Genomic DNA, 27,238 nt, shown 5'->3' on the forward strand with positions numbered 1-27,238 from the left:
ATCACCTACCACAAGTTTAGGCAAAATGTCCGAGCCTGAAGATTGGTTTACTTGTCATGCATATTCAGCCATGCGAAATATTGAAACTTTCAGCACAACATCCATCCTGTTGATCAACTCAAAGACACATGCATCCCCAACCTTTATACCATTGTCTCTAACAAACGATTTCCATCCCTTGCTGACTCTCTTAGGTGAAGTTGAACCATTTTTGTCACAAAACTGGCAGGGCCACCATTTTCCACTAGAAGCCTGAAGCTTGACAGGTTTTTTCCCCGCGAAGATACTTGTCAGCAAATTCGGTATTGACATACTACACAAGAAAGAAGAATTGCAAATAAGCATATTTCAATGTGAATTCAAATACTTCTAGAGCTAATCTTGTACAATAAAGACTCACCACGAAAGATTTATTTAAATTATATGCCTGAATGACGCGGATGAAAGAAGGATTTTTTGGCTTGAACATTCTGGCTGCTTGCTATGCCCTTTCTCCTCCTCCAGCTAACATGGATCCTCTTATTGAATACATGAGAAAGTTTTCTATCACGATCAATTCTGTATCTACTTCATGTTTTACACACAACTCTTGTGGAGTAGACATTTCAATTTCATTCAAATTGCCCTGCCTTTTCTTATGACCATTAGATGGATACCTAATCTCAGTAGCAGTCATATCAAACACAAGAACATGGAATTTTGAGTTCCCTTTGTGTTTGAAGACTAAGAAGTGCCCATAATTGATAGAATGATGTTCTACAAAATTCCGCCAACCGCCACAAACCCAAATATTGTTGTTAGCCTTCTCCAACCTCACTTGCCAAATGCTACCATTAGGAACAGTGAGTGTAGCAACACTGGAAAGTTTATCTTCATATTTCCTTACAAACTTTTCAGGGAACCTCTGCAGGAACATAATTTAGTTACATTTTTGTAATTCCAATGTAAAATTAAATCAAGAAAATTGTGCTTCCAAGGTTTACATCAATGGCTTCTAATTATCACAATTGCAACATTAGTGAGCTTTGGAGCAATGTTACACAAAACAATAACTTGAATGATCAGGCTTTAGGCTTTTTATCCTGTTTCTAAGTTTACCAAATGTCCTTATTTTTTGTCCAATCAAATACTTAAATAGCCTGATGAAATCACTTAAAGAGTTATCTAATTAATCAAAATGAGAGAAACACATATTTCAACAATGATGCAGTTGTATGGAAAACATGTGATTTAGATAAATTCTTAACCAGCCCATGTTTCATTATTTTTCCAACATCTTGAAATCATTGACCACCAGTCTAGCTTGCTTAAGTGGCAGCGCTATATTCAGGTCAGGGTGTTCCTGGGAACACCATAACCTGAAAAATATATATATATATATATAATAATTAAATTTTTATTATTAGTTTACCCTTAAAAAAATTAAGAACATCCTCAATCAAAATTAGAAACACCCTCAAATTAAAAAATATATATATTTATTCTACTTTCAAGAAAAAAAAAGTTGTAATAGAGCAAGTGGCAAGCCCACGGCTTCTAAAAAAAAAACAATGGATGGCAAGCCCAACATCAAGCCCACGGCAAGCCCAACATCCGATGACGACCCAATGTTTCTGCAAGATTTTTATGACAAAAAATTGAAAAAATCTTGCATTTTTGTTGGGATTTGTTAGGAACTGGGAAGGTATAAGTCAAGGCATTCAGAAAGTAAGAGAAGTTTAAGGGGTGTTTGGGAGAATAGTTTGAGTTATGTTATTTGAGTGTTTTTGATGTTCGTGTGAGTGAAAAAGTGTGTGGAAATGTATGTAATATTATTTAAAATGTGTTTAAATTTGCTTGCTAAACACGTCCTAAATGTGTGGATGAGAACCATTCTAGACAAGAGTGAAAAAAAAAAAAAAAAAAAAGAGAAGATAAAGATGAGAGAATTAAAAAATGGTGGAAAGGAAAAAAATCAAGGTAAAACCGGACTGGGCTTAGGCAATTTAGGAATTTACAATTTCCTCTTATCAAGTAATTTCCCATCATGTCACTTTCTTTTCTAGTATTCATTGATATACGTCCACAACATATTTACAATATTTTCACAACAAATCATAAGTGATTAGTTGTTATTGGTTCAAATTTGAACCTACCACTAAGATTACTTTTTTGCCCTACTTAAGATTTATTGTGAAAATGTTGTGAAAATATTGTGGATATATATATATATATAAAGAGAGAGAGAGAGAGAGAGAGAGAGAGAGAGAGAGAGAGAGAGAGAGAGAGCTATAGCTTGAGTCAAATTAGATTATCTGCATTATTGTTTCTCAAAGAAAGATTTTTGCACATGGGGTGTGTGCAAGTGAAATTAATAAACAATAATTTAATTAATTTATAATTAATTGGGAGAAGTAACTAATAAATAATAAATAATAATCTAATTAACCAATACATTATAAAAGATAAACAAATTAAATTATGTTAGGCTAAACAACAATTAATAATTTTATAATTAATGAAATAACAATATAACAAATTATAATTTATAAAAGAAAAATAAATTAACGAAACAACTAAACAACAATAATTAATAATTTCATTAATATTTCAAATGAACTTATAGTTTATAGTTTATTTTTTTTGCTAGAATTATGGACAAATATTTGATAAGAAAACCACGTAAAAGACAATTGTAAACTTTATGTATTTGCGTGTTTTTTAATTATTGTTGTTGTCAATATACAGATTTTTCTTTTTATTAAATTGTGTAATTTATGCTTGTTGAAAAACACCCTGAAAAAATTTCCTGAATCTGTCATTGCTTGCTTTGAGAGTTTGGCAACTTTGGTTAGCTATAGCAGAAAATTTAGCATAACATAATCAGTTGTTCTACTAAATAAAAATTAAAATCAGAACGATGCTTCCCATTCTTCTTTTTTAACAACAAAGGAGCAATTGTATCAATCCATTGCAGGAGGGAAAAAAATAAATAATTAAATAAATTTTGAAGCAACAACATATTATCAGCATATCTAACCATAGGTATTTCATTTCCAAATGTGTTTTTAACATTACAAAGCAGAGGACATTCACCAACAAGAACCGGGGGTACTCAATTTCAGTGGTTGCATACAAAAGCACAAGAAAAGAATCATATGGTAACAAAGAACAACAGGGAAACAAAAAGAAGCAAGTGAATTTAGATCAACTTAGCCAAACGAAAAGAAAACAAACCAACATAGTAATTAATGTAGTACATTACCAGTTTCATGTCACGCATGGTGGATGGGAGTATTATCTTGAAGAAGTGTGGGGGTCTAAACCTCGACAAGCAGTGATTGTTCCAGTTGGGCCCCACTCCTCTCGGGCGAGGGTTTGATTTAGGAGCCATATATGGTTTTTTAGGGAATGAGTGGTTGGTCTGTGTAGAGTGGATGAGCTTTTATGTATTGTATAGATAAGTTGTACATAGCATACTAAACAGGACTCCATGCATCTTTTATGTCCCTACTCTATTAATATATATGATATCTATACAGTGTCTTGACTACTTGTCATTGTCAGATCTCCTTTGCTTTTTACAGGTGAGTGGTGACGTAGAAGACCACATAACATTGTAGCACTGTTGGGAAGATACAGGATCTCACTCCCTGTTGAACCAGTGAATTAGTTGGTACGAAATAGATCAGTAATTGTAGGACCAGAGCATTTCATGCAACCTTTATCACAACTTCTTGAGGCGGTTCACTGTGAATTGGTGAATGTGACAAATAGACCATCACAATATGCCATTTAAAATAGTTGTAAAAAAACATAGGTAAGTAAAGGCTGTGATCCTACAATAACTTGTAAAGTTGTTAATAGATATCAATGACATCTCCACAGGAAGTGACCTGGGCCACATCTTCAAGGGAATCCAGCTTGCTCGTGAGTTCTTTGAACTCTGTACATTTAAACACTTGAGCAGAAACCTCAATGTAGTAACACATTGGGTCTGTTTGGATACAGTTTAAATTGAAAATATTGTAGTAAAATAATTTTTAAATGTATAAATAGTACCGTAAGATCTATTTTTAATGAAAAAGTTACTAAAAAGTGAGGTTCGTGGGTTCTGTGAACAATATATGAGACCCACTGGTGTGCTGAAAAATCAAATATTTAAGCTACAGTAATCTTAATAGTGAAATTTGTCGAAACTTGAAACGAATAACGCAGACGCGCAATAAGCCCAATCTAAATGAGTACGAAGTAGCTCAGTTTGCACGTAGAAATGAGTCATCCTGTCTTCGGAAAGGGTACCCCCAGTTGTGTCGTTGTTAATCCAAAGTGAAACATTGTAATTAATTATACCAGCGACTTGCTGGCACCTTTGTTTGTTCCTCTCTTTTGGTTTAATGGCATCATTCTTATTTCAAAAAAAGAATTTCAAAGAAAACCACGAAATTTTGCTAGTTCATTTTACGGTCAAGGTATTAAAAAAATTGAAACATTTTACAAAATAATATCATCAAATTCTAATAGAGCCATTTTGGATTTAAAATTTCAAATTATTTTCAAGAGTCTTGATATTTCAAACAAAAATGCCCCAGATTCATATCCTTACCAATGATATAGAGTGTAACGTACGCCATTATATAAACACTTGAGCAGTTGAGCATACAAGTTTGAATTGACGATCTGTTAATCGGAAGTTTTTGTGGAAAATAATCGCTATTAGCTTGCATTACTGGAGCACCATGGGTAAGTTGAATCCAAAATTTTGTGTCCCTAAATTTGTTTTTATTTTTTTTTTACAATTTCTTAGTGGGGGAAAAGTGATTTGAACCTTGAAACCTTTCAATTGGAACATAAGAATGTGTCAATTGAGATACAAGCCTCATGGCGTCCCTAACATTACTCTTTGCATAAACAACTACATCTCTCTTCAATGAGAGAATTATACATTTCTTTAACTTCTATATATATATATATATATATATATATATATATACATATATATATATAAATCTATATAATATCTAAAAGTTAAAACGTATTATTTATTGTTGTTATGTTCCTATTGAGCCGCATTATTGTAGCATTTTGGTCAATTTTAGTTCACTTTGTTCCATTTTGGTCCAATTCAATCTATTTGGTCAAATTCTGTCCACTTTGGTCATTCATTCTAGTTCAATCCATTCGGTCTACTTGGGTCCAATTCAGTCTTTTCAGTCCATTGCAGTCTAGTTCGGTCTAGTTCGAAGAATGAGAAATTTGAAACATAAAAATTTTAGTTATACCAAAAGAAATTAGGAAAATATAAGAATATGAACCCCTTCAAATATATATATATATATATATATATATATATATATATATATCAATTTATAACGCCAAAAATAATAAAATTATATGTGAGAGGGGTAAGATTTGAATACAAAATATTATGCTACATGGGTCCGTCCTGAAGAGATCAAATTGCCCATCCCCTCATCAGTTCTGTCCCAATATGTTGATAACAACCCAAGTATTGAAACCGAAGAAGCCAACGGTCTGAGGAGCCCATAGAGCGAACATTCCTCGGAGGGCTTTAAGCAAGCCACTTGAACCAAAAAACAAAATACCAAGGAAGGAGATAGAGACGTGCAAGCAAAGAAGATGGGAAATATCCAGGTAAGTACCTATCACCTCCACATTCAATATGTTGCACCAACTCAGTTGGCCGCATTAATGGCCAAATGACCCTTGAACAATACTCTCATAGCTTGTAGCACATTCTACCACGTCCAGCAAAATCTTGATAAGACAAGCATCCAAAGGAAGTTCAATGGCTGTACAAGTGGAGGGCTTAGATACACTTCAGATAGCTGTATAAAGAAAGGGAACCCTTCCATAATGGGGACGAGAAATTGAGAGAAAATATAACTTGTGCATCTATACTTTGTAACCGAGACTATAATATTATATGAATTGGAGATCCTTGGACTAACTTGAGAAAGAGTTAAGATTGAAATCTTCTTCTTCTTATAGATAACTTGTTGTTTTTCCTTTAACTTGAAACTAAACTACTAAGGCATACAAAAGTTGACCTCCGAAACTCATCTACAAATTAGTTGTATTGGGCAATCTCATATTAACTCTCTATCCATTTTGGATTGGTGATTGATTTCTATCCACCTACATTATATATTTGTAAAAATAGAGAGATATAAATTACTTTTAGAAATTATTTTAATTTTTAGGGATAGCAAATTATCTACAATAAAATTTAAAGAATAAATTATACATTATACTACGTCTCAAAATAATTATATAAAAAATGATGAATAGAAATATTCTTGGTCTTTGGTAGAAAGGCCCTAAAGGAACAAGAAATGAAAGAATTTGTTCCCTAATTTACATGTATTCTATATTAATTCAAGGCACATCGTCTCTTTCCTTTTGATTTTGCTCCTAATTTCTCCAACCTCATATTTCAATAAGTCTAGAGGCACCCTAAAATTAATCACACATTTAAGATGACAAGTTGTTAATGATAAATAATAAAGTAGTAGGTCCATATGAAAATTAATAATAAATGGCCAATTGATCATCGGTAAAATTTGTTGTCAAAAGTTTTATCAAATCCAGAGTAAGCCTACTAATCTGTTTATCTAAAAGAGTGACAATGACCCTTTTACACGTGCAACCTCAGAGTTCAGAAATCTTTTTTTTTTAAGCACCATAATTTCTCTACTAATTTAATGTTCCTCGTCTATTTTGCACTCTCATATATATTATTAGCTCCGCATACCTTCTCAGAGCTTGTTAGAACAAGATATATTTGCTTTGCAGTAAATTTCTGCATCATCCACATTATATTTGATTGTACATTACAGTACAATCATTGCACTTTCTTTACCGTAAATCCACATTATATTTGATTGTACATTAGCGAAAATTATATTTTGTACCCGGCATATACGACGGTTACACCATATCCGAGCTCGTACATTAGAGTACAATCATCCACATTACAGTAAATCCACGACAATACTTGCACCATCTAGTTTTTTGCAGCACTGAGTTGCGGCTCCATTGCACTTTTTTTAAAATTGGTATGTTTTGATGTAATAACCGAATAAGGTTCTGTTTGCCTTCTGATTGGCTGATTCCTCAAAGATTGTATGCATAATTCCCAGCCTGTTAGTCTTAAGTGGAGGAATTACAAAACAGCTTAAGCATAAGTAACATTAGTTTGGTATTACAAACTTTTTCAACAAGATCTAGTCAATGGACAAACTTACCAAAAGGTCTTGGCATTAAGGTAGATAGCCCTACTAGTTATCAAAATCCCAAAAAGAAAATAGGTACCATGTTAAGTTTCACGTCAAAATCACCTACCACAAGTTTAGGCAAGTTGTCCAAGTTTGAGGGTTGATTTACTTGTCATGCATATTCAGCCATGCGAAATATTGAAACCTTCAGCACAACATTCATCCTGTTGATCAACTCAAAGACACATACATCCCCTGCCTTTATACCATTGTCTGTAACAAATGATTTCCATCCCTTGCCGATTGTCATAGGTGTAGATGAACCATCTCTGTAACGGAACTGGCAGGGCCACCGTTTTCCACTAGAAGCCTGAAGCTTGACAAAATTTTTCCGTTGAACATACTTTTTTGCGAATTCGGTGGTGACATACTGCACAAGAAAGTAGAATTGTAAATAAGAATATTGGAAGGTGACTTTTAAAATACTTCAAGAGCTAATCATATATACAATAAAGGCTCACCACATAAGATAATTTTATATTATATGCCTGAATGATGCGGATGTAAGAAGGATTTTTTGGCTTGAACATTCTGGCTGCTTGCAATGCCCTTTCTCTTCCTCCAGGTAACACAGATCCTCTTGTTGAAGACATGGGAGAGTTTTCTATATTAATCAATTCTATTTGATATGAAGTAGACATTTCAATTTCATTCAAATTGCCCTGCCTTTTCTTATCCCCATTAGATGGATACTCAATCTCAGTAGCAGTCATATCAAACACTAGAACATGGAATTTTGAGTTCCCTTTGTATTTGAAGACTAAGAAGTACCCATAATTGATAGAATGATAATCTACAAAATCCCGCCAACCGCCATGAAACCAAATATTGTTGTTAGCCTTCTCCAACCTCACTTGCCAAATGCTACCATTAGGAACAGTGAGTGTAGCAACACTGGAAAGTTTATCCCCATATTCCCTTACAAACTTTTCAGGGAGCTTCTGCAGGAACAGAATTTAGTTACATTTTTCGTAATTCCAATGTAGAATTAAATCAAGAAAACTGTGCTTCCAAGGTTTACATCAATGGCTTCTGATCATCACAATTGCTTGAATTGCATTGCATTGCAAAATTAGTGAGCTTTGGAGCAATGCTACACAAAACAATAACTTGAACGTCAGGCTTTAGGCTTTTACCCTATTTCTAAATTTACCAAATGTCCTCGTTTTTTGTCCAATCAAATGCTCAAATTTCCTGATGAAATCACTTACAGGGTAATCTAATCAATCAAAATGACTGAAGCACATTTCAACAAGATGCAGTTGTATGGAAAACAGTGATTGAGAGAAATTCTTAGCCAGCCCATGTTTCAGCATTTTCCCAACATCTTAAAATCATTGACCACCACTCTGGCTTGCTTTGAGAGTTCGGCAACATTGTTTAGCTATATTATAGAAAATTTAGCATAGCACAATCAATTGTTATACTAATTAAAAATTAAAATCAGAACTATGCTTCCCATTCATTTGTTCTTAACAACAAAGGAGCAATTGTATCAATCCATTGCAAGAGGAAAAAATAAATTATTAAATATATTTTGAAGCAACAAACATATTATCAGCATATCTAACCCGGAGACTTTTTTTTTTTGTGAGAAGAACCAGAGACAGTTCATTTCCAAACATGTTTCTTACTTTACATAGCAGAGGATAGTGACCAACAAGAACCAGGGTACTCATTTTCACAAGCACAAGATAAGAATCATACAGCAACAAAGAACAACAGGGAAACAAAACAAAGCAAATGATTTGTGATCAACTTAGCCAAAAGAAAAGAAAACAAACCAACATAGTAATTAATGTAGTACATTACCAATTTCATGTCACGCATGGTGGAAGGAAGTATTATCTTGAAGAAGTGCGAGGGTCTAGACCTCGACGGCCGGTGATTGTCCCAGTTGGGCCCCACTCTACTCCGGCGAGCCCTTGCTTTAGGAGCCATATGAATTTTCTGTGAAAGAATGGTTGGTCAGTGTGGTTTGGATGAGTCTCAGAGTGTGGTTTGGATTATGTATTGTATCTATAAGTAGTACACTAGTAGTAGACTTCAGTTTTTTGTGTTCTGTCTCTGTATATGATGCCTACTTGACTAGCTACTTGTCATTTGTCAAGTCTCCAGTGCTTTTTTGGTGGTGACAGAAGAATACGCAAGTGCAGTAGTGTTGGGAAGATGCATGCAGGATCTCAATCCCTGTTGAACCAGACCAGTTGATATATCAGTAGGTACGAAATAGATATAAGACTTTACAAAGAAAACCACGAAATGTTGACTAAAAAATGTTTACAAATTCATATCATCTTCTATTTTCACAACGAAGAGGTTCTGGATTGAAATCTCACATCTTCTTCTGCTATAATTATCAAATTATTTTTAATAATACAATATATAAATATTTGAATGATTTTTTTATTTATAAATAGGTAAAATTAATGTAGTAGAATTTATAGTATCTCAACCTCACTCATTTAAAAAATAAATAAAATTAAACACAAACGCCTAATATCAATTCAGTTTTTTTCTTTTTCAACCTTTTACATAATTATTAAAATGAATTATTGCAATTAGTGCTTTTAATCATAGCTTTTACAACAACTGTTAAAAAAATAAAATTATGCCTAATATTTACGGGTCAAAATGGCTATGTACCACTGTTTGGGAAATTATGTTTAGATCTACCATTGTTTGTGAAATATTTAATAATTTTTCACTTTTTTGAAACTCAAGTTTGTTTGCCGTGTAACTTGAGTTCTAGAAACTCGAGTTCTTTGAAAAAATAGCCTTCAAATTTGCTGTGCTATTTTTTATAGAATTCGAGTTCTTGAAACTTGAATTACATAAAAAAATTTCAAAATTTGTCCATAGAACTCGAGTACCATGGAAAACTTAAGTTCCAAATTAATGGTAGATTCTGACATATTTCAGAAATAGTGGTAGACTACAAAATATTTAAAAAAAACAGTGGTATTTAGCTATTTTGACCTAATATTACATTATAATTTTATTTCAGTTTTCATGTCTCTCAAGAAAATATATAAACAGTTGATATTAAAATAGCTACAAAAAATAAATTTTAATTTCCACAAATATCCCATTCACAGTTCACACATGTCTTTTATTATTATTATTAGTTTATTAATATTTATTTAGGTCCAAATGCAGTGTAATACTGAAATATATGCCTAAGACCCTAGGTATGTATTTAGAACTCAAATTTCAAATTTTATTGTTTAATCACTTTTAAAGTTAAACTACCTTCAATGTCAAATGCAAATGATTAACCAATTCCATATTGCTTGGATATTCATTAAACCACTAGAGCAAAATAAAGTAATATAAATAGTAGAAAAGAATGCAAACCCTATGATGTGTTATCAAAGATAAAAACCTGAAAATCGGGCCAAAAAACCTCTACATGGTAGCGACATCGAAACTTCCACTAGTAAATAGTTGTAGTACAAGATACACAATAAGCTCTTGAAGCCTAAAGCTACCCTAGTACTCAAGCTCTCTAGGTTGCTTCTATCAACTAACTTTGTCGAGTTCTTTCTTCAACTATTCTCTAAAAAATGCATGTTGAGCAGCCAACCACAAACCACCAAGTATCCTTGGATTTTTGGTATTGGTCCAAATAATTCCAAGCTCCAATAAACTCCTAAACACTTAAGAATGGTTTTGATAATGATGGATACAATCTCCTCTCATTGATATGTCAATAGTGAGAGGGAAGAAGAAGGGAGAAAATGACAAGTGCTTGTGTAGATCTCTCAATGGGAAGTGGTATATGAGATATGGATTGAAATTGAGCGGCCCAAAGAATAAGAATAAAATAGTTGTTCTGTCTTCAACAAACTCTTGGTAGCAAAACTTCTCATGAATTGCCCACGATTTCATCATCACGATTCGGAAAGGCTGCTTCGTTTTTTTTGCCACATAGACTTCACAAGTACAACATGCATTTTGCGGGAGCAAAATTAACGCTCTTCACAGCACCAATCACTAGGCTCAAGTATGTACATCTATTCAATCACAAGTAAATTTGGCACATAATTAAGCTAACAAAAACAACTTAACAAATACAAATTTTAAACAAGCTTTCAAGTTATTGTATAAAATGGATAAAGTTTTTCTCATTATTTCAAAGGAATTAATGTCATATCCCGTCCTAATTGTGACTATTTTTTTTTTTAAAGTTCTCAGCAAAATTTATTTATTTTTTTAAAAGTAATATGTGACTGATTATTCACTAATCAATTATATGTATTTTTAATTACATGATTGTTTAATTATTATAAATGATGAACACGATTATTTAGATAACTAACTTATAATCCTATTTAGAAAAAAAAAAAAAAAAAACTAATAATCCTTGAATAGTTGAATATATACACGGACTACACAGATGCAAATAAGAAAAACGAGGCCGTGTGACCATGTCCTTTTAGCGACAGATAATTCCAATATTAATGCCGGAGCACGTGTTACATTCAGGAGTTGTGCTGGCCATTCTGGGTTTTGCTATGGGATGTGGGCTTGAAGAAAGCCCAAATTCATTAAGGACCCGCGGCAAAAAACAAAAGGCTGCCTATATGTCAAAAAAAAAGAAAAAAAAAAGAATAATCACAGTTAAATGGACGCACACATACATGTATTTGTAGATTTCACTTCACTTAATTGGTAAAATTTACTTTTTTTTTTTTGAATTAAAAATCTAAGATTCGAATTCTGCCTATACAAAAAAACGGATTGATATATTATTCTAATAATAAAAAACAATCATCGTAAAGTGAAAAATATATGTTAAAATCTTAGGTAAAAGAATTCTCTTCTAAAAAAATATGTTCCCTTAAAATTTGAGTCTTAGTTAATAAATTTTAACTAAAAGGTCATATGTAAAACTTCCTCATATTTAAATTTTAATCTGGTAAAAAATGACCTCTTATTTATTTACTTCTTTTACCATGGGGAAACATTTTATTATATATCAAAGAAATAATTTTATATCCTCTGTCAAACCAATGACTAAAATAGAAAGTAGAGTTTCATACATAGGCATGACTACTAAGGTTTGACACTTTCATTTGAAATGGAGGTGTCTGCTATAGTATGCCAACAGCAATCTAGGAGTATGCATTTTGGATTTGTGTAAAGCCCAAGCCCCTCACTTATTGGGCTGAGCCCACTCTTCCGCACCAACAACAAAAAAATCATGTGGAGCTTCTGCTAAACTTTTTGCGCATCAAGCAATTTTCTAACATATTTGTGTAACCAAAATTGTTTCAAAAAAGAGAGATATTTCATCACATATGCGTAGTTACATCGATGAAGAGAATCACACATTCGGTTATGGTAATAACTTAGGGGCTGTTTCGTTATTTTGTTTAAAAAATAGTTTTTAGTATTTAAACAACAATAACACTTCTGACACATATTATTATAACATTCAAACACGTATTTTCACAACATTGAAAACTTAACAACAATACTTAAATAATCCTTAATAACTATTATCTGTCTGTAGGAGAAAATAATTACCATGGTTTTGATTTTTAGCTCCCTCTTTATGTTCCACCTTCTCTTAAACATTACCATGGTTTTGATTTAAGTTATATTTGAATTTGTAGTATATCTTTATGTTAGAACCGCATCTCCTCTAGTGCCTATTTTTTATTTTAAGGGTGTGTTTGGATATCGCTTATTTTGCTGAAAGCTGAAAACATTGTAGCAAAATAATTTTTAAATGTGTGAATAGTGTCATGAGACCCAATTTTAATGAAAAAGTTGTTGAAAAAAAGAGGTTTGTGGGTCTTGTGAACAGTGCACGGGACCCACCGGTGACATAAAGCCACTGAAACGCGCTTTTCCAAAAAAAAAAATTCAAACTTGGATACCGTGTGAAACGTGGGATCCAAACACTTACTAAAAGGTTAAAAAAAATTATAAATTAAGGATCAGCTCAAGTTCCGGATTAAAAGGCCCTAACTTCCAAATCTAAACAATTTAAATTTTATCGGTTTATATTTACCTACTTGAGGGAGAACGCATTTAAATTCAACAACAAAATGACGTTCAGCACAGTAATAAATGGGGAATAGTGGATCTCTTTCTTCCTCACAAGCATGATAATAGAATTCATCTGTCTCGTCTTCCACTTTCTCCTCAACAGGTAAATTTGTAAGAAAGAGGAGATTTATAATATGATCTTTGTGTTTAATGGTATATAGCATGGGACCACAGAGAAGATGAAGATTGAGATCACATTCTAGACAAGTGAAGGCATGTGATTCACAAATACTGGAATTGCAAGCACGCACTTAAGTTCATTAATTATTGTTTATATATAAAGTATGAATAGGTATATATCTTTCATTGATCGTATTGGTTACATGAAATTGCCAAACTCTACAGTTTGGTGCAATCAGCCGGCTTGAAGGAGACCATCCTTGTTTCAAAGTCAAACCCAATCAAAAAATTTGCTTGAACATAGTTGCCATATATTCCTTGGTAATGGTTGCCCATATATGCCAATTCTGTATTTGCAGTATTTATAATTCCAAAGTAGTAATATTCATATTTTTTAAGCGGTTGATTGAAAGTTTGTATAGGCTTTAACTCCACATCTGCACCTTCAAAATGGATAGTCAATATTGGTCCATTTTCATTAGTAATTTTAGTTCTATAGCAAAGCCGTGTCCCCAAATTAGGGTCATCCTTAATGGGATCAATTGAAATCTGCTTCTTCACTTCCACTTCTAAGCGATTATAAAAATATGGTGGCAAAGCAAACATTGGTGATCTTGAATCGATACACACGTTGCCCTTAGAAGCCTTACCTGAAGAGTTAAAGGACACATATGTGTCTCCAACACTAATTCCTTCTAGTGTCACAAATTATTGATCTCCAGCTACAAATGGTGTTGAAACCACACCATCACCCACAACTTCACTGCCATTACCAAAACTTATCTTGCTTGTAACACTAGGATCAGTATATTCAATACCATATGGCAACAAACAATAAGAAAACCTCTTGCCACTGATTTGTGAAACAAAGGACAAAGGCCCTGATCCTAACCCAATAGTTGCTTGGACATCAGAATGGAGGGTATTGTTGTGTCCACATCCAAAAGCAATGTCAAAGGAAACCGCTTGCCTAGAGGTAGAAGTGATGGTGGCTTTTTCGTTGGCCAGAACACCTTGGGCTAAACCACTTGAATATCCATAGCTGTAAATGCAAATATTTTGAGGAGAACAATGACCTCCATCCAATACTTGACATTTTTCTGAATGATAAGAAATTTCACTATATGTGGAGGACTTTTTAGGATCGAACAAGGGATGAATCTGTTTGAAGCAGTTGTCATTACAAGGTACACATGGTGTCCACACAAGGTCACTACCTGTATCGGCAATGCCATAGATTTCTACTGGTGGAGTGCCAATTGAGACCTTCATGAGATGCTGAACGTTGTGTGGTGTTAATTGTGCTTGGGGGACATTATGAGCTGTAACCAAAAGACCTATAAGATAAGATGAGAGAAGGAAGCATGGATGAAATATGACACTGCTTGCCATTGAATTTGGGGAGAGTCACACGATAAAACAATACTGGCTATACGAAAGGTTTTTATATACACAATTAAACCGAACTTTCCATGTCCAGCCTAATGATGACTTGATTGCACCATTAATTGAATGGCATCAAATGTACTACTATAAACTGGAAATTTTAATAACCACCATAACTTGCTTCTGTTAACAAAATTTAAAACAAATATTGTAATGAATGCAATAATACCAATATATCATAACATATCTCTTGTTTTGTTGAAGAATAAGTCATCAATCCTAATTTAATTTGTCCAAACAAAAAACCTTATTTAAGAATAAATTTGGTTAGCTAGGCCCCTCGTTTTTTCATGGCAAATGCGCCTCTTTTTTTATTATTTATTTATGAAAATAGGATTTATTTTTTTGTTTGGCTTTACTATTTATAAGGAAATGCATTTCTTTTCTTTTTTAAGGCAAAGACAAGATTTTCTAAATAGTAGGATGCAACTTAGCCTAAAGGCATTCCCAAAACATGATATGAAATTAAACTTGTACTAAAAATTCTGTGACCGCTTTCTTTAATGCTCATCCAATTACTCTACCATAGAGATGAAAAATAAATAAGAGTTCTCTTGTGCTAAACAAGATTAAATGAATAGGAAAAATACATATAAGGCTTAATGAGTCATACTTGTTGCTCAACTTCACTTAAATCTAAAAAGTTGATTTCTTAATCTCATTATATTAGAGGGAGAACTATCATGCCTCTCTAATAAGATCTGGTGTCCGAATCTTAGAGTTAGGGACACAGCCATTCTTTGGCTCTAGGGGGCTTTCCCTGTCCCTCCCCACCCCCAAAAAAATGAAAAAAAGATTTGGAATTTTGAGGTAATTTATAACAACTGTATAACTTTTGTGATTCTTAAAATATATAATGAAAATCTGAATATTACGAAATTAATACCAAAGAAATCATCACATAAAACCATTTCTTTGTATATATACCCATTGTGATTTTGAGATTAGAATTGGTTGTAACCAAAATTACTTCAACAGTATGTGGCAGGTATATTAACAAAATCATGCATCCTTTGTGCGTGTGCAAGAGAGAGAGAGAGAGAGAGAGAGAGAGAGAGAGAATCATACATCCTGTTATGGATTTATGCTCCAAATTGAAATTTATATATTCAACGAGTGCACACACACAAAAAAATTATATTGGCCAAAGGAAAAATGAAATATGTACTCGAGTTTAATAAATTGCTACTAAATGTTGTTGCCTTTTTTTATTTGCTAAAAAGTGGGTACACAATTGTGGTTCAACTGGGTGCCTTGAGACTATAAATTTACACATTAAGTTTTATTTCAATAGAAAATGTTCTTTCTTAAGAAGAAGGTTCTATCACATTCATGGTGTCGACATACTAGCACCTTAGTACCAATGAACAAACTTTAGAATAAATACATATGTTAACATATTTATAGATACAAAGATGAATATGCACGCCAATTTAGAGACGCTCAATGTTCAAGTTTACTATAGTCCTACACCTGATGTTCTTAACATTTTGGATAGAAGTACCTCTAACTCAATTAAGCTGAAACTTTTTGATTTTGCGGTTCTTATGTGCCTAATTTTCACCTTAAGCACCAAAATATATATGTTGAGTTTAGCAAGAATGTTGCCTACTTGCTTATTAATAAGATCTAAGAAGACCAAAGTGAGCATCCTCGACTCTCTACAAATTATCAAAAGCAAATTGAATTATAAACCCTCCAATATTGCACTTTTTTAAGATATCCATTTTTTTAAGAGATATCCATAACAGTGTTGTTCCGCATGCTAGATATGCACCTAAATCGCATGCATGTTATTATCCCACAAGATGGGTATGCTGAGATAGATATGTTGTTGTGTACAGTGTCCTGCTGATCCTGCATGAGGTGTTTATTAGGTGGATTTTGAGTTTATAAGAGATTTCAAAGAACCTTAACTAGAAAGGATGTTATTAATCATTTTGAGCTGTAGCGCTAACGTGGCTAACACAGCCTTCCATGCAACTATAAACCTAGGATCTTGAAGCAATCAGTACAGATTAAAGCAATATTACTAAATAGCAAATTACTGAATAATTGGTTGCTTAGTGGTCCTCTAAGACATCGATTTATTGGTCCATTAGTGGAACAAGACACTCAATTAAAAAACTTTGTTATCATATTAAGTGATTGTTGGAAACGCCAGCAAATCCAAATCTGACCATTTGTGGATGGAATTTGTTTTGTCAAGGCAACAAGTACATTTGTTTTATACTAATTTCATCCTTCAAAAACCTCTACCAAATGTTAGAATTGGATTTGACATTTGTTGCTCCAAATAATTTAAAATATATGTATTGAAATGCACACATGACCGCTTCTTGACTAGGAACCTCATCTTTACCCATTCTTCTAGATAAAAAATGTGACCAGCATGAAACTTTCATTAAACTATCTTTGCGATGAGCTAAGCATATAAGTCACTTAAATGTCGTTCTACTTATCGACATATATAGTTCTTTCAATTATCCTTGTCAGAATGATTTTAAGATAATCTCAAATCCAAAGTCCAACCAAAAAACACAATACATACAACCTAAGGGGTGCCTTGGTAGCCTATACTATTTGCCAGTCATGATTATCTAGGAATGCATTAATTAATATTCTATCAAAAAATCTCATTTCCTTCGAGGTGCATACATAAAATGATAAACCTAGCTAATGAATTCCATTTTTTAATTTCTAAAAATAGGATGAGCACCAGTGTATGTGAACTGCTATATATTTTGGACAGCTCCCCAATCCCCATGCATTAAACTCAAAATAGATGGAAAGTGTAGTTGGTAATCAGGGGCTTGGTCTCACCAGGTATTGGGAAGAGACTTGGTTAAGAGGTTACTCTTTACACCTAGTAAACACCAATAATAACACATCAGAAACTTGGTCAATTCATTATGGTCTAGATAGTGTGTGTGGAAATTAGCTACATACTGTGATGTCGTTCTATAATGAGTTATGCCGGTGCCACAACTTGTGGGCACTTGTGCCACAACTCACCCACATGGCGAGTTATAAGTGGTGGAAGGATGATGTAGGGTCCATGTGGGGACATCTTTTATCATCACTCACAACTCGTCACGTGGGCAAGTTATGGCACAAGTTGTAGCACCAGCATAACTCTTCTAGAACCAGATTTAGATTGAGTTTAACTTCTGTCCAGAGCGAGCGTAAAAGAAGTGTTTTACGCCACCCAATGAATGAAAGCCACGTCATCATTTTACAGAAAAATCAATACACCTTAGTACATAGAATCATAACTCATTAAATCCTATGGCCAAACTTTCCATCCAACACCAATCCCTTGACTATATAGTTAGTTAGCAAAGTTTTGAAACTATATACTAAACTAGCATCTCGAGTTTCAGAAACTCAATTTACCCCTAAGAACTTGAGCTTCAAAGGCTCGATTTCCATGTTCTGATTTGGCTTTTTTCCACGTGGAGTCCACCTAGAACTCGGCTCTCTGAGGCTTGAGTTCCGTGTTCTGATGTATGACGTGGCTAATTTATCTATGTGGAACTCGACCTTTAGAGGCTCGATTTCATAAAAAACAAAATTCTTCACTCACACTCTCACGCTATCATTCACTCTCCATTCTCAAACATTCACATTCACTTTCCACTCTCAAACGTTCACATTCACCACAGAGACACTCTCAATGCCAGTCTCTCAATTCCTCTACACTCTCATTCGTTGTCCTCCACAAGGAAATTCGTCTTCCTCAATTCTTCCCCCTAAATCCACACACTCACCCAAACACTCCGGCCACTCTACCTCACTAAACCCCGCTACCTATACTTCACCCACAATCTTTAGAAGCTCATGAAACTTTAGGTAATCCATTTTGTTAAATTCTTTTTTTGTTTTGTGGGTTTGATTTTTTTTTTTTAACGCTTTTTTGTGTTGGTGGGTTGAATTGTTGATGTATGGTTAAATCATTGAATCATGTATATCAAGCAAATCAAATTTCTATCTTGTATTTTGTCAAAAAAAAGGGAATGAATTTCAAATTTCTATCAAATTTTAAATGTATTGTTCTATGATATGCATTGTTCTAGGAGAGCTTGTGTTGTGGTTTTTTGGAAGTGCCTGGTGAAAAGGGCTAAACCTAATGGTTCTGTTTTCTGCTGGTTAAGAAATGAAATGAAAGTTAAATTTTAAGTTAAAGAACTTTTAATTTTTTTTTTTAATCTTTTGTAATAGATAAGGAAGAAATTAGCAATTACTTTTGCTTCAAAATGCAAGCTTGCTCTGATTGTTGTTTTAAGGTGAAAATTTAGGCTGTGATTCTTCTTCTGCCTACAAACATCTAATTTAGTGAGATTATATATGCAGCCTGCACTCCTAAAACATATGCATATGCATATGCTATCTAGGGAAATTTCAAGAGGATTTCTTGCATGTGGGCCTTTGCATATATAACACATTGAATAAAATTAGGAATTGGTGTGTAGATTTTGCTGGTTGTAAAGTTATTTGCTTTTGTCATTGGCACAATATCTATCCAAATCTAATTTTGGTTGTGTTTTAGGATTTATAAAGTTGGTCTCTTTGGTTCAATGGAAACATAATTTTATAAAAAAAGATTAGAGGAACAAATTAATACGGAAAATGGTGATGTGGCTGATGATTCAGTCCATTTTAGTCTACTTTGGTCTATTTTTGTCCATTTTGGTCCACTTCAGTCTATTTTGGTCTATTTCAGTTCACTATAATCAATTCAGTCCAATTTGGTTCATTTCGGTGCACTTATGAGAAATAAAACAAGTTTTGGCTGAGAATACCTATTCTAAATTTGAATTTATTAAAAAAGATAGATGAAAAAAGTGTTATTATCATTTTTAATAATTTAATTTAATGATTTGTTGTATTATCTTTCTTTATATTATCTTTTCCCTCCCTTAGCTAATATTAGTAGTTTAGTTGCTGAGTGAATTAAACAATTTTGGTTTTTTGGTTAATAGATTTCTAGTTCTAGTAGGAGACTTGTCTTGCACACAAAGTAGGATTGAGTTGGGCCTATCTTATTAGACTAATATATCTCGAACATCTCATAAGCTTTACTTTTTTCTATTGACATGTGAAGCTCATCTTGCAATGTATAAATTATTCAACATACCATGGCATAAATTCTTTTATAAATAAATTTTTGTCAATTCTATTCTCTAACAAAAACAATCATATATTTTTTCATACAAACACTCAAAATAGTTAATATGAAAACAATTCCACTTGAAGGAAACTCTTTGTGTTGCTGACTTTGTTGTGTGGTTGGAAGAAACGCCAACCTTTTACTAAAATATATATATCAGCACTAAAAATATAACTGTCCCACATATTGCGTGGGCTTGTGGCTAATTTGTATTAATAATTTTTCTAAGTATGGTGTTGAGTAAAACACACTAAATATGATTATATCCTATCAATATGTAATATATTGTTTTTGTAAATGCAGTTTGTTAAGTCGAAATTGCAATAAATTAATAGTGGAACTTTTAATCTTATGATTTGGGGTGTTCAACTTCAAACTTCAAAAACTCAGTTTTAGAGCAACCACATCAGTTTTTTTAAAAGATTCCGTCTATTTTACACAAAAAACCTACTTTTTCTATTTTACACTATCACTTTTACAAAACACTCACATCAATTTATCTATTTTACAAGATATTTCAATAAAATATTCATTCTTCATCAATTTTTTTATTATTTTTCCTAATGGTTATACTTTTTTAATTTAAACTTAAATTTTAAGTAAACTACCAATATTGGTGGCTCGACCAATGGAGCTGCTTGTGGTGAAGGTTTGATAGTCAAACCTCTAAAATAGTGTTTCTGGCGACCGCCACTAGATCGGTGTCTTCACCCACCATGCCGCCAGCACTGGTGGCCAGACCACCAAAATAGTGGCTTTAGCAACAGCCGATAGATCAGTGTTTTCGACCATCATTTTGCCATCAATAAAATTTCAAATAAAATTATGCTTTGTTTGAAAAAAAAAATCACTATCACAATTCTTTTATAATTAAATTATATTTATATATATTTACAATTAAGGAAACTTCCTTGAATCTTCCTTTTCTCCTCACTTTTAACCCCAACCACTAAACATCTGACCCTCTCTTTTATTTATCCTTTTTTTTCTCACAAAGTCACACCCACATCCTTTCTAAGCCACATCCTTTCTCTGCCACTTCCTCTCCCTCGGTCTCTTCTCTTTTTTTTTTTTTTTTTTGTTGATATTTTCCTTTGTCGTAGCTCAGCACTTGTTTCTCCCTTCTCTAATGGCCGCAGCAAGCTCTCCACGAGCCAAGAAAGCAGCAAGCTCTCCATGGAAGTGATGATAGCGGCCTTGATTTGAGTTTGGGTTTGGGTTGATGGGTTTTTTTTTGAAAGTTTGATTTTTGGTTCTAAGTTGTTGAGTTTTCCATTGGAGGTTTGATTTTGGGTTTAGATTGATTTTTGGTTTGATTTTTCTTTGTTTTTGGTTGAGTTTGTGATTGGAATATCATGGGTCTGGATGGGTTGTGGTCTTGGTGAATTTCTATTGATTTTGGGTCAATTCTCTGTGCTAGGTTGCGGTGTTTGGTGGTTGGGTGGTTATGTTCTTCTTCCTTTTTATTCTGGCGCGCTGGGTTGTTAAAAATGGTGGGAAGAGAAGAAGTTTGATAGAGCAGAGAGAAAAAAAGAATAAATTTTTTTTTACACATGAACAGTAACCGTGTATAAATACACAGTTACTGTAGCACATGGATAAATTTGAACATCTTTGCACATTTTTACACTCACTGATGTGGGTGTTTTTTTGCTCAAAATGTGTAAAATTTGTAATTTTTTCTAATTTAGAAGACTATAGCTGATCTGGTGTAGATGCTCTTATGAACTTACCCCAAGGGTGACAGATGATTTCGTCTAGTTGGGTCGATTGAAATCGATCCAGTTAGGGGTTTGATAAAATTTCAGCTGGCCCAACCGACTAATTATGTATATATTCACGTGTCGATTCCTCATTGGTTATTTAATCACGCATTTATTAAGAAAATGTACAGGTGGTTCCAACTTTCCAAGAAAGTAATTAATAATTTCAACACATACTCATGAGATTGTTAAAAATTCTTTGTAATACTGAGAAAGTAAGTCTTCTTCAATAAGGATGCTAATTGCATTCCTCTTACAGCCTGATGGAAATGTTTCTAAATTTCATAGTCAGAAAGCTTCATTTATGTCTAGAGTGGCAATAACCAAGTCTTTAAATAAAGGCACTTAAAAAAGTTTACGAATAATCAGAAACATTGGCATTGTTTTATCTCTTTAATTTATGGAAAAGACCAAGATTTGAATCATTCATTCCCTACTTAGTTGTGGCAACTGAATTATATTAAAAAAAAAAAAATCGAATCAACGCAATGATGAAGATAAACTGTTCTAAAATGAACTAGAAAAATTGTGCTACTCCAGTCCAAAATAATGGTAATCTAAAAACCCTTTAGAATTACTATAAATTAAAAAACCAGATCCGCTTTATATTATGAACAAATTCATCAACAAGACCCACTAAATTGCTCAGAAAGAAGTCTTAAATCAATGCCCATCAGAAATAAACTCAGTGAACAAACCCAAGGCCCTAAATATAACAAAAGGTACTGCATAAACATCACCAACTAATCCTGACTTTTAAATTGAAGCTATCCTAGTAAGAACTTAATTGAAGCTTAATTGACTGCATAGTCTTGCACACGATATATTGAGACCCTCATGAGAATAGTAGGACTTGTCTTGATCACCTCGAAGACACAAACATCTCCTTCTTCTAAATAATTGTCCCTAGAAAATGCAGCCCATCCCATCCCCAATCTCATGGCTGAAGATGTACTAGTATGGCTATAGCACCGGACACGCCATTGTTTTTTTCCACTAGTCTGAAGATTGACAAATTGATTCCAAGCAACATGCTTGTTAGCAAATCCCTTAGGCACGTACTGCACAAGAAAGAACAATTGCAATAAATTAAGCACATATATTTTCGAGGCCATATTTAAAGAACTTCATAATGAAATCATGTGTATATGTACAAGACTTACAACATATTTAAACCGTATATTATACGGTTGTAAGACAGTCATGAAAGCACTTTTAGGCATGGACATTTTGGCTGCTTGGAATGCTCTCTCTCTTCCTTTTGAAGAAGTGTTAGGAGGCTGTATGTCTTGCCTTGACATCTCTGACCCATCTAATTCCACTACGTCCTCAGGTTCTTCCAATATAACATTCTTGCTGGATGGATATTGAGTCTCAGTGGCTGTCTTATCAAATATAATGACATGAAAATTTGAATGCCCTTCATATCTGAAGACCAAAAGATGCCCAGCAGAAATAGAATGGTACTCAAAAAAGTCCTCCAATCCATCACAAAACCAAATGTCTTTTTCAGCTTTCAACAATCCCACTGTCCAAGTACCACCGCAGGAAACAGAAAGTGTAGCTAAAGTGGAAATCTCATCCCCAAAATCTTTCACAAACTTTGGAGGGATACTCTGCAACCATCAAATTAAGAAATATTTCTTATTACATTAAGTGAAATCAAGGAAACATGTGCTTCCATGAGGTAGATAAAGGGATGCAAATCAATAAAGTTGTAAGATGAATAAAGTTCATGCAGTATGGAGTTGTTATGAAGTTCAAAAAATCTTGTAGTGTACGTAGTAAAATAAATCTTGAAAAGTTATAATTAGAGATTTGATGAAACAGTAACACAACAAGAACAAAGGTGAATCTGATGAAAGATTATTAGAACAGTAACACAACAAAGGTTGATCTGATGAAAAAAATCCAATAAATTCGAAGAACCCTTTTTTTTTTTTTTTTAAAAAAAAAAGGGCAGACACACGCAAACCCATTTTAAGAGCTCAACGTACACCCTTTGATATAGCTAGTGGAGGGTAGGTACACTACCAGCTTCATGTTTTCAATGGTGGAGGGGAGGATAATCTTGAAGAAGTGTGAGGGTGGTGAGTTATTCTTTGCTTTAGGTACCATGATTATTGCTCAGTAAAAGTGAGTGTGGGTGAGTTCTAATAACGGTTCTATAGCTTTAGAAGTGATGAGTGGTGTAGTATAAAGGAGAAAATATGTGAATTTTTTGGTGTCACATGGTAGTAGCAGAACTTGTAAGAAAAAGGTCAGGATTGTCAGCTGTATCATGTTAATAGTGCATAGTTACGTAGGAATAGGAATAGGGACAGGAGTTATAATACTCCTCTGTACAGTTCTTTTTTTTGGGCAGAATATATGTGAGTTTTTTTGGTGTCACGTGTCAGCAGCAGAACTCATAAGAAAAGGACAATAAATATGTCAGATGGATCACGTAATTGTGTAATCAATGGTTGTTGTAATAGTACAGTTTTCCAAGTATGTTCAATTTGGTCTCTATTTTTGTCCCTGTCTATGTTAAATCTATAGACTATATTTGACTACCAGTTAAGTCTTCGTGGCCTGTTGGACCACTGGCCAGCTACTACGAAATATACTGATTCATTTTTAAAACCAAAATAAAAAATACTCCTCAATTTATATATATAATTGACTAATCCACAAAACATTATCATCTTATATGCATGGTTTACATCAAGAAAATTAAATCAAGAAAACTGTACTAGGTTTGCATCAATGACTTCTAATCATCACAATTTCAACATTAATGAGCATTGGAGCAATGCTAACAAAACAATAGCTTTTTTTTTTGTTGATAAAACATAACAATAACTTGAATAATCAATCTTTAGGCTCATGCCCTATTTCTAAGTTCAAATGTCCTTATTTTTTGTCCAATCAAATACTCAAGTTGCCTGATGAAATCACTTACAGAGTAATCTAATCAATCAAAATGAGAGAAACACATATTTCAACAATGATGCAGTTGTATGGAAAACATGTGATTTAGAGAAACTCTTAACCAGCCCATATTTCATCATTTTTCCAACATATTAAAATCATTGACCACCACTCCGGCTTGCTTTGAGAGTTTGGCAACTTTGGTTAGCTATATTATATAAAATTTAGCATAACATAATCAGTTGTTCTACTAATTAAAACTTAAAATCAGAACCATGCTTCCCATTCATTTTTTTTAACAACAAAGGAGCAATTGTATCAATCCATGGCAAGTGGAAAAAATAAATAATCAAATAAATTTTGAAGCAACAAACATATTATCAGCATATATCTAACCGGAGACACCTCATTTCCAAATGTGTTTCTTACATTACAAAGCAGAGGTCCAGAGAACATTGAGCAACAAGAACCAGGGCACTCATTTTCACAAGCACAAGAGAAGACACATATAGCAACAAAGAACAACAGGGAAACAAAATGAAAGCAAGTGATTTTTGATCAACTTACCAGTTTCAAGTCACGCATGGTGGAAGGAAGAATTATTTTGAAGAAGTGTGAGGGTCTAGACTTAGATGGCCGGTGATTGTCCCGGTTGAGACCCACTCTACTCCGGCGAGTCTTTGATTTAGGAGCCATATCTTGTTTTTCAGTGAATGAATGTGTGGTGTGGATGAGGATAGATGTATTGTATCTATAAGTTGTGCACTAGTAGACTAGAAAGGACTCCATTCACATGTGCATCTTTTCTCAAATCTTCAGCTTTTTATGTCTCTATTGTGTTATATGATATCTTTGTTTTTGAGAAGCAATGTTATATATGATATCTATACAGTGTCTTGATTACTTGTCATTGTCAAGTCTCTTTTGCTTTTTACCGGTGACTGTGAGTGGTGACACAAAACCACATTAATTGTAGTATTGTTGGGAAAGATACAGGTTCTCAATAATTGTAGGTCTAGAGCATTTCATGCAACCTTTCTTGCAACTTTTTGACGTGTTTATAAAGAAAAAATAAATCTCCTATGTAACGTTTATACAAGTGATAAATAGTTAGATACAATCTACTATATAAGATAATTGTAAAATTTTTAAAATATTTACAAAATCATATCATCATATTTTAATATATACATTTTAGATTTAAATCTCCTTCTTCTATCTTATTCTAACTTTCAAATTATTTTCAAGAGAACTGTAACTCAATTAATATCTCATGATATTTCTTATAAAAACACTCAGGTTCATATCTCTCCTTACTAATGATATAGAGTGTAACGCCATTATTTAAACACTTAGCACTTGAGCACATCAATAGCCAACTATGTTTTTTTTTTTTTTATAAGATATACCTGAGTAAGTTTGAATTGACGATATGTTAATTGGAAGTGTTTGTGGAAAATAATTGATACTAGCTTGCATTACTGGAGCACCATGGGTAAGCGGAAACCAAGATTTTGTGTCCTTAAATTTGTTTTTATTATTACTTTCATTATTATGTAATCAGATTTGAGTAAATAAGCTAGTGGAGTTCTATATATATTATCTCGATCATTAAATGAGTGAGTGGAGCAGTTAGTTATTGTATATATCTATTGCTCAGAAAAACGAGTGTGTGTGACTTCACGGTTCTATAGCTCTAGATGAGTGCTGGGTCGTTGATGGTGTAAAAATGAGAATATGTGAATTTTTGGGTGTCACATGCCAGTAGCAGATAAACTTGTAAGAAAAAGGAGAAGGCTGTCAGCGCTGCATCATGTTACATAGGAATAGGAATCGGAGTTAATACTCCCCTGTACTGTACAGATCCCCAGTTTGTTCTATTTCGTCCCTATCTCTGTCTCTGTTTCTGCAATATCTACATGCTATATATCACTACTAGTTAAACTCTGTCTGGCCTTTTGGCATGTGGCATTCACTACTAGTTAAACTCTGTCTGGCCTTCTGGCATGTGGCATAAGAGTATAGCTGTAAAGTGCTGAGACTACTATACCGTGCAAGTCGACCGTTAATAGATTGATTGACTTTAGAGTAAGTCTGCAACTATTTTTACAATTTTGCTATAATTTGTCCATTTATGAATGGTAAAATTATAGACCCATATAGATTTATTATTTATGTTCCACATTGCTACAATAATTGTGGACACCATTTTAAAATGGAGTATACTATATGATCTTAATCTTAGATAAAAAGTTTATGTAATATCATTATGAAATTAATAAATATTATATCATATATATATATTTGATAATTAAAATATCTCAAATACTATAAAATAAAATTAACATAATAAATGGTTGGATGGGGTTGGTGAAGAAAAAACAAAGAACAATGACTATTTATCTAATTTTTTTACATCACCAATAGTCATAGTCTCTCTCTCTCTCTCTCTCTCTCTATCTCTCTCTCTCTCTCTCAAATAAGGAATG

At 33.3% G+C, this 27,238-nt stretch overlaps 2 protein-coding genes and 2 pseudogenes across 2 annotated transcripts; all 4 read right to left on the reverse strand.

Annotated features, from left to right (window-relative positions):
* Window positions 1-54: 54 nt before the first annotated feature.
* LOC142620380 (B3 domain-containing transcription factor VRN1-like) lies at window positions 55-3,373 on the reverse strand (annotated as a pseudogene).
* A 3,925-nt stretch (window positions 3,374-7,298) lies between these two features.
* Window positions 7,299-9,218, reverse strand: LOC142618648 (B3 domain-containing transcription factor VRN1-like). Its single transcript, XM_075791616.1, has 3 exons — window positions 9,090-9,218; window positions 7,739-8,218; window positions 7,299-7,647 (listed from the first exon to the last, which is right to left on the reverse strand). The coding sequence occupies exons 1-3, from the start codon at window positions 9,216-9,218 to the stop codon at window positions 7,390-7,392; spliced, it is 867 nt and encodes a 288-aa protein (XP_075647731.1). The 3' UTR covers window positions 7,299-7,389.
* A 4,458-nt stretch (window positions 9,219-13,676) lies between these two features.
* Window positions 13,677-14,849, reverse strand: LOC142619303 (aspartic proteinase CDR1-like; annotated as a pseudogene).
* Window positions 14,850-22,417: 7,568 nt separating this feature from the next.
* Window positions 22,418-25,587, reverse strand: LOC142621363 (B3 domain-containing protein At4g01580-like). The gene is made up of 3 exons (XM_075794683.1): window positions 25,317-25,587; window positions 23,000-23,452; window positions 22,418-22,897 (listed from the first exon to the last, which is right to left on the reverse strand). Exons 1-3 carry the CDS (start codon window positions 25,443-25,445, stop codon window positions 22,631-22,633), a joined length of 849 nt encoding a protein of 282 aa, XP_075650798.1. The 5' UTR covers window positions 25,446-25,587; the 3' UTR covers window positions 22,418-22,630.
* Between the last annotated feature and the right edge of the window lie 1,651 nt (window positions 25,588-27,238).

Source organism: Castanea sativa, chromosome 12 (genome assembly GCF_040712315.1).
Source record: "Castanea sativa cultivar Marrone di Chiusa Pesio chromosome 12, ASM4071231v1".
NCBI classification, from domain to species: Eukaryota; Viridiplantae; Streptophyta; class Magnoliopsida; order Fagales; family Fagaceae; genus Castanea; species Castanea sativa.

What these genes read in the sequence shown, in the direction of transcription:
- LOC142618648 (XM_075791616.1), bottom strand. Translation starts at nt 9,218, where the DNA reads ATGGCTCCTAAAGCAAGGGCTCGCCGGAGTAGAGTGGGGCCCAACTGG. An exon ending in CCATGCGTGACATGAAATTG is followed by an intron (nt 8,219 to 9,089) that starts GTAATGTACTAC and finishes CTGTTCCTGCAG; the next exon opens with AAGCTCCCTGAAAAGTTTGT. An exon ending in ATATAAAATTATCTTATGTG is followed by an intron (nt 7,648 to 7,738) that starts GTGAGCCTTTAT and finishes TTTCTTGTGCAG; the next exon opens with TATGTCACCACCGAATTCGC.
- LOC142621363 (XM_075794683.1), bottom strand. Translation starts at nt 25,445, where the DNA reads ATGGCTCCTAAATCAAAGACTCGCCGGAGTAGAGTGGGTCTCAACCGG. An exon ending in CCATGCGTGACTTGAAACTG is followed by an intron (nt 23,453 to 25,316) that starts GTAAGTTGATCA and finishes TGATGGTTGCAG; the next exon opens with AGTATCCCTCCAAAGTTTGT. An exon ending in ATATACGGTTTAAATATGTT is followed by an intron (nt 22,898 to 22,999) that starts GTAAGTCTTGTA and finishes TTTCTTGTGCAG; the next exon opens with TACGTGCCTAAGGGATTTGC.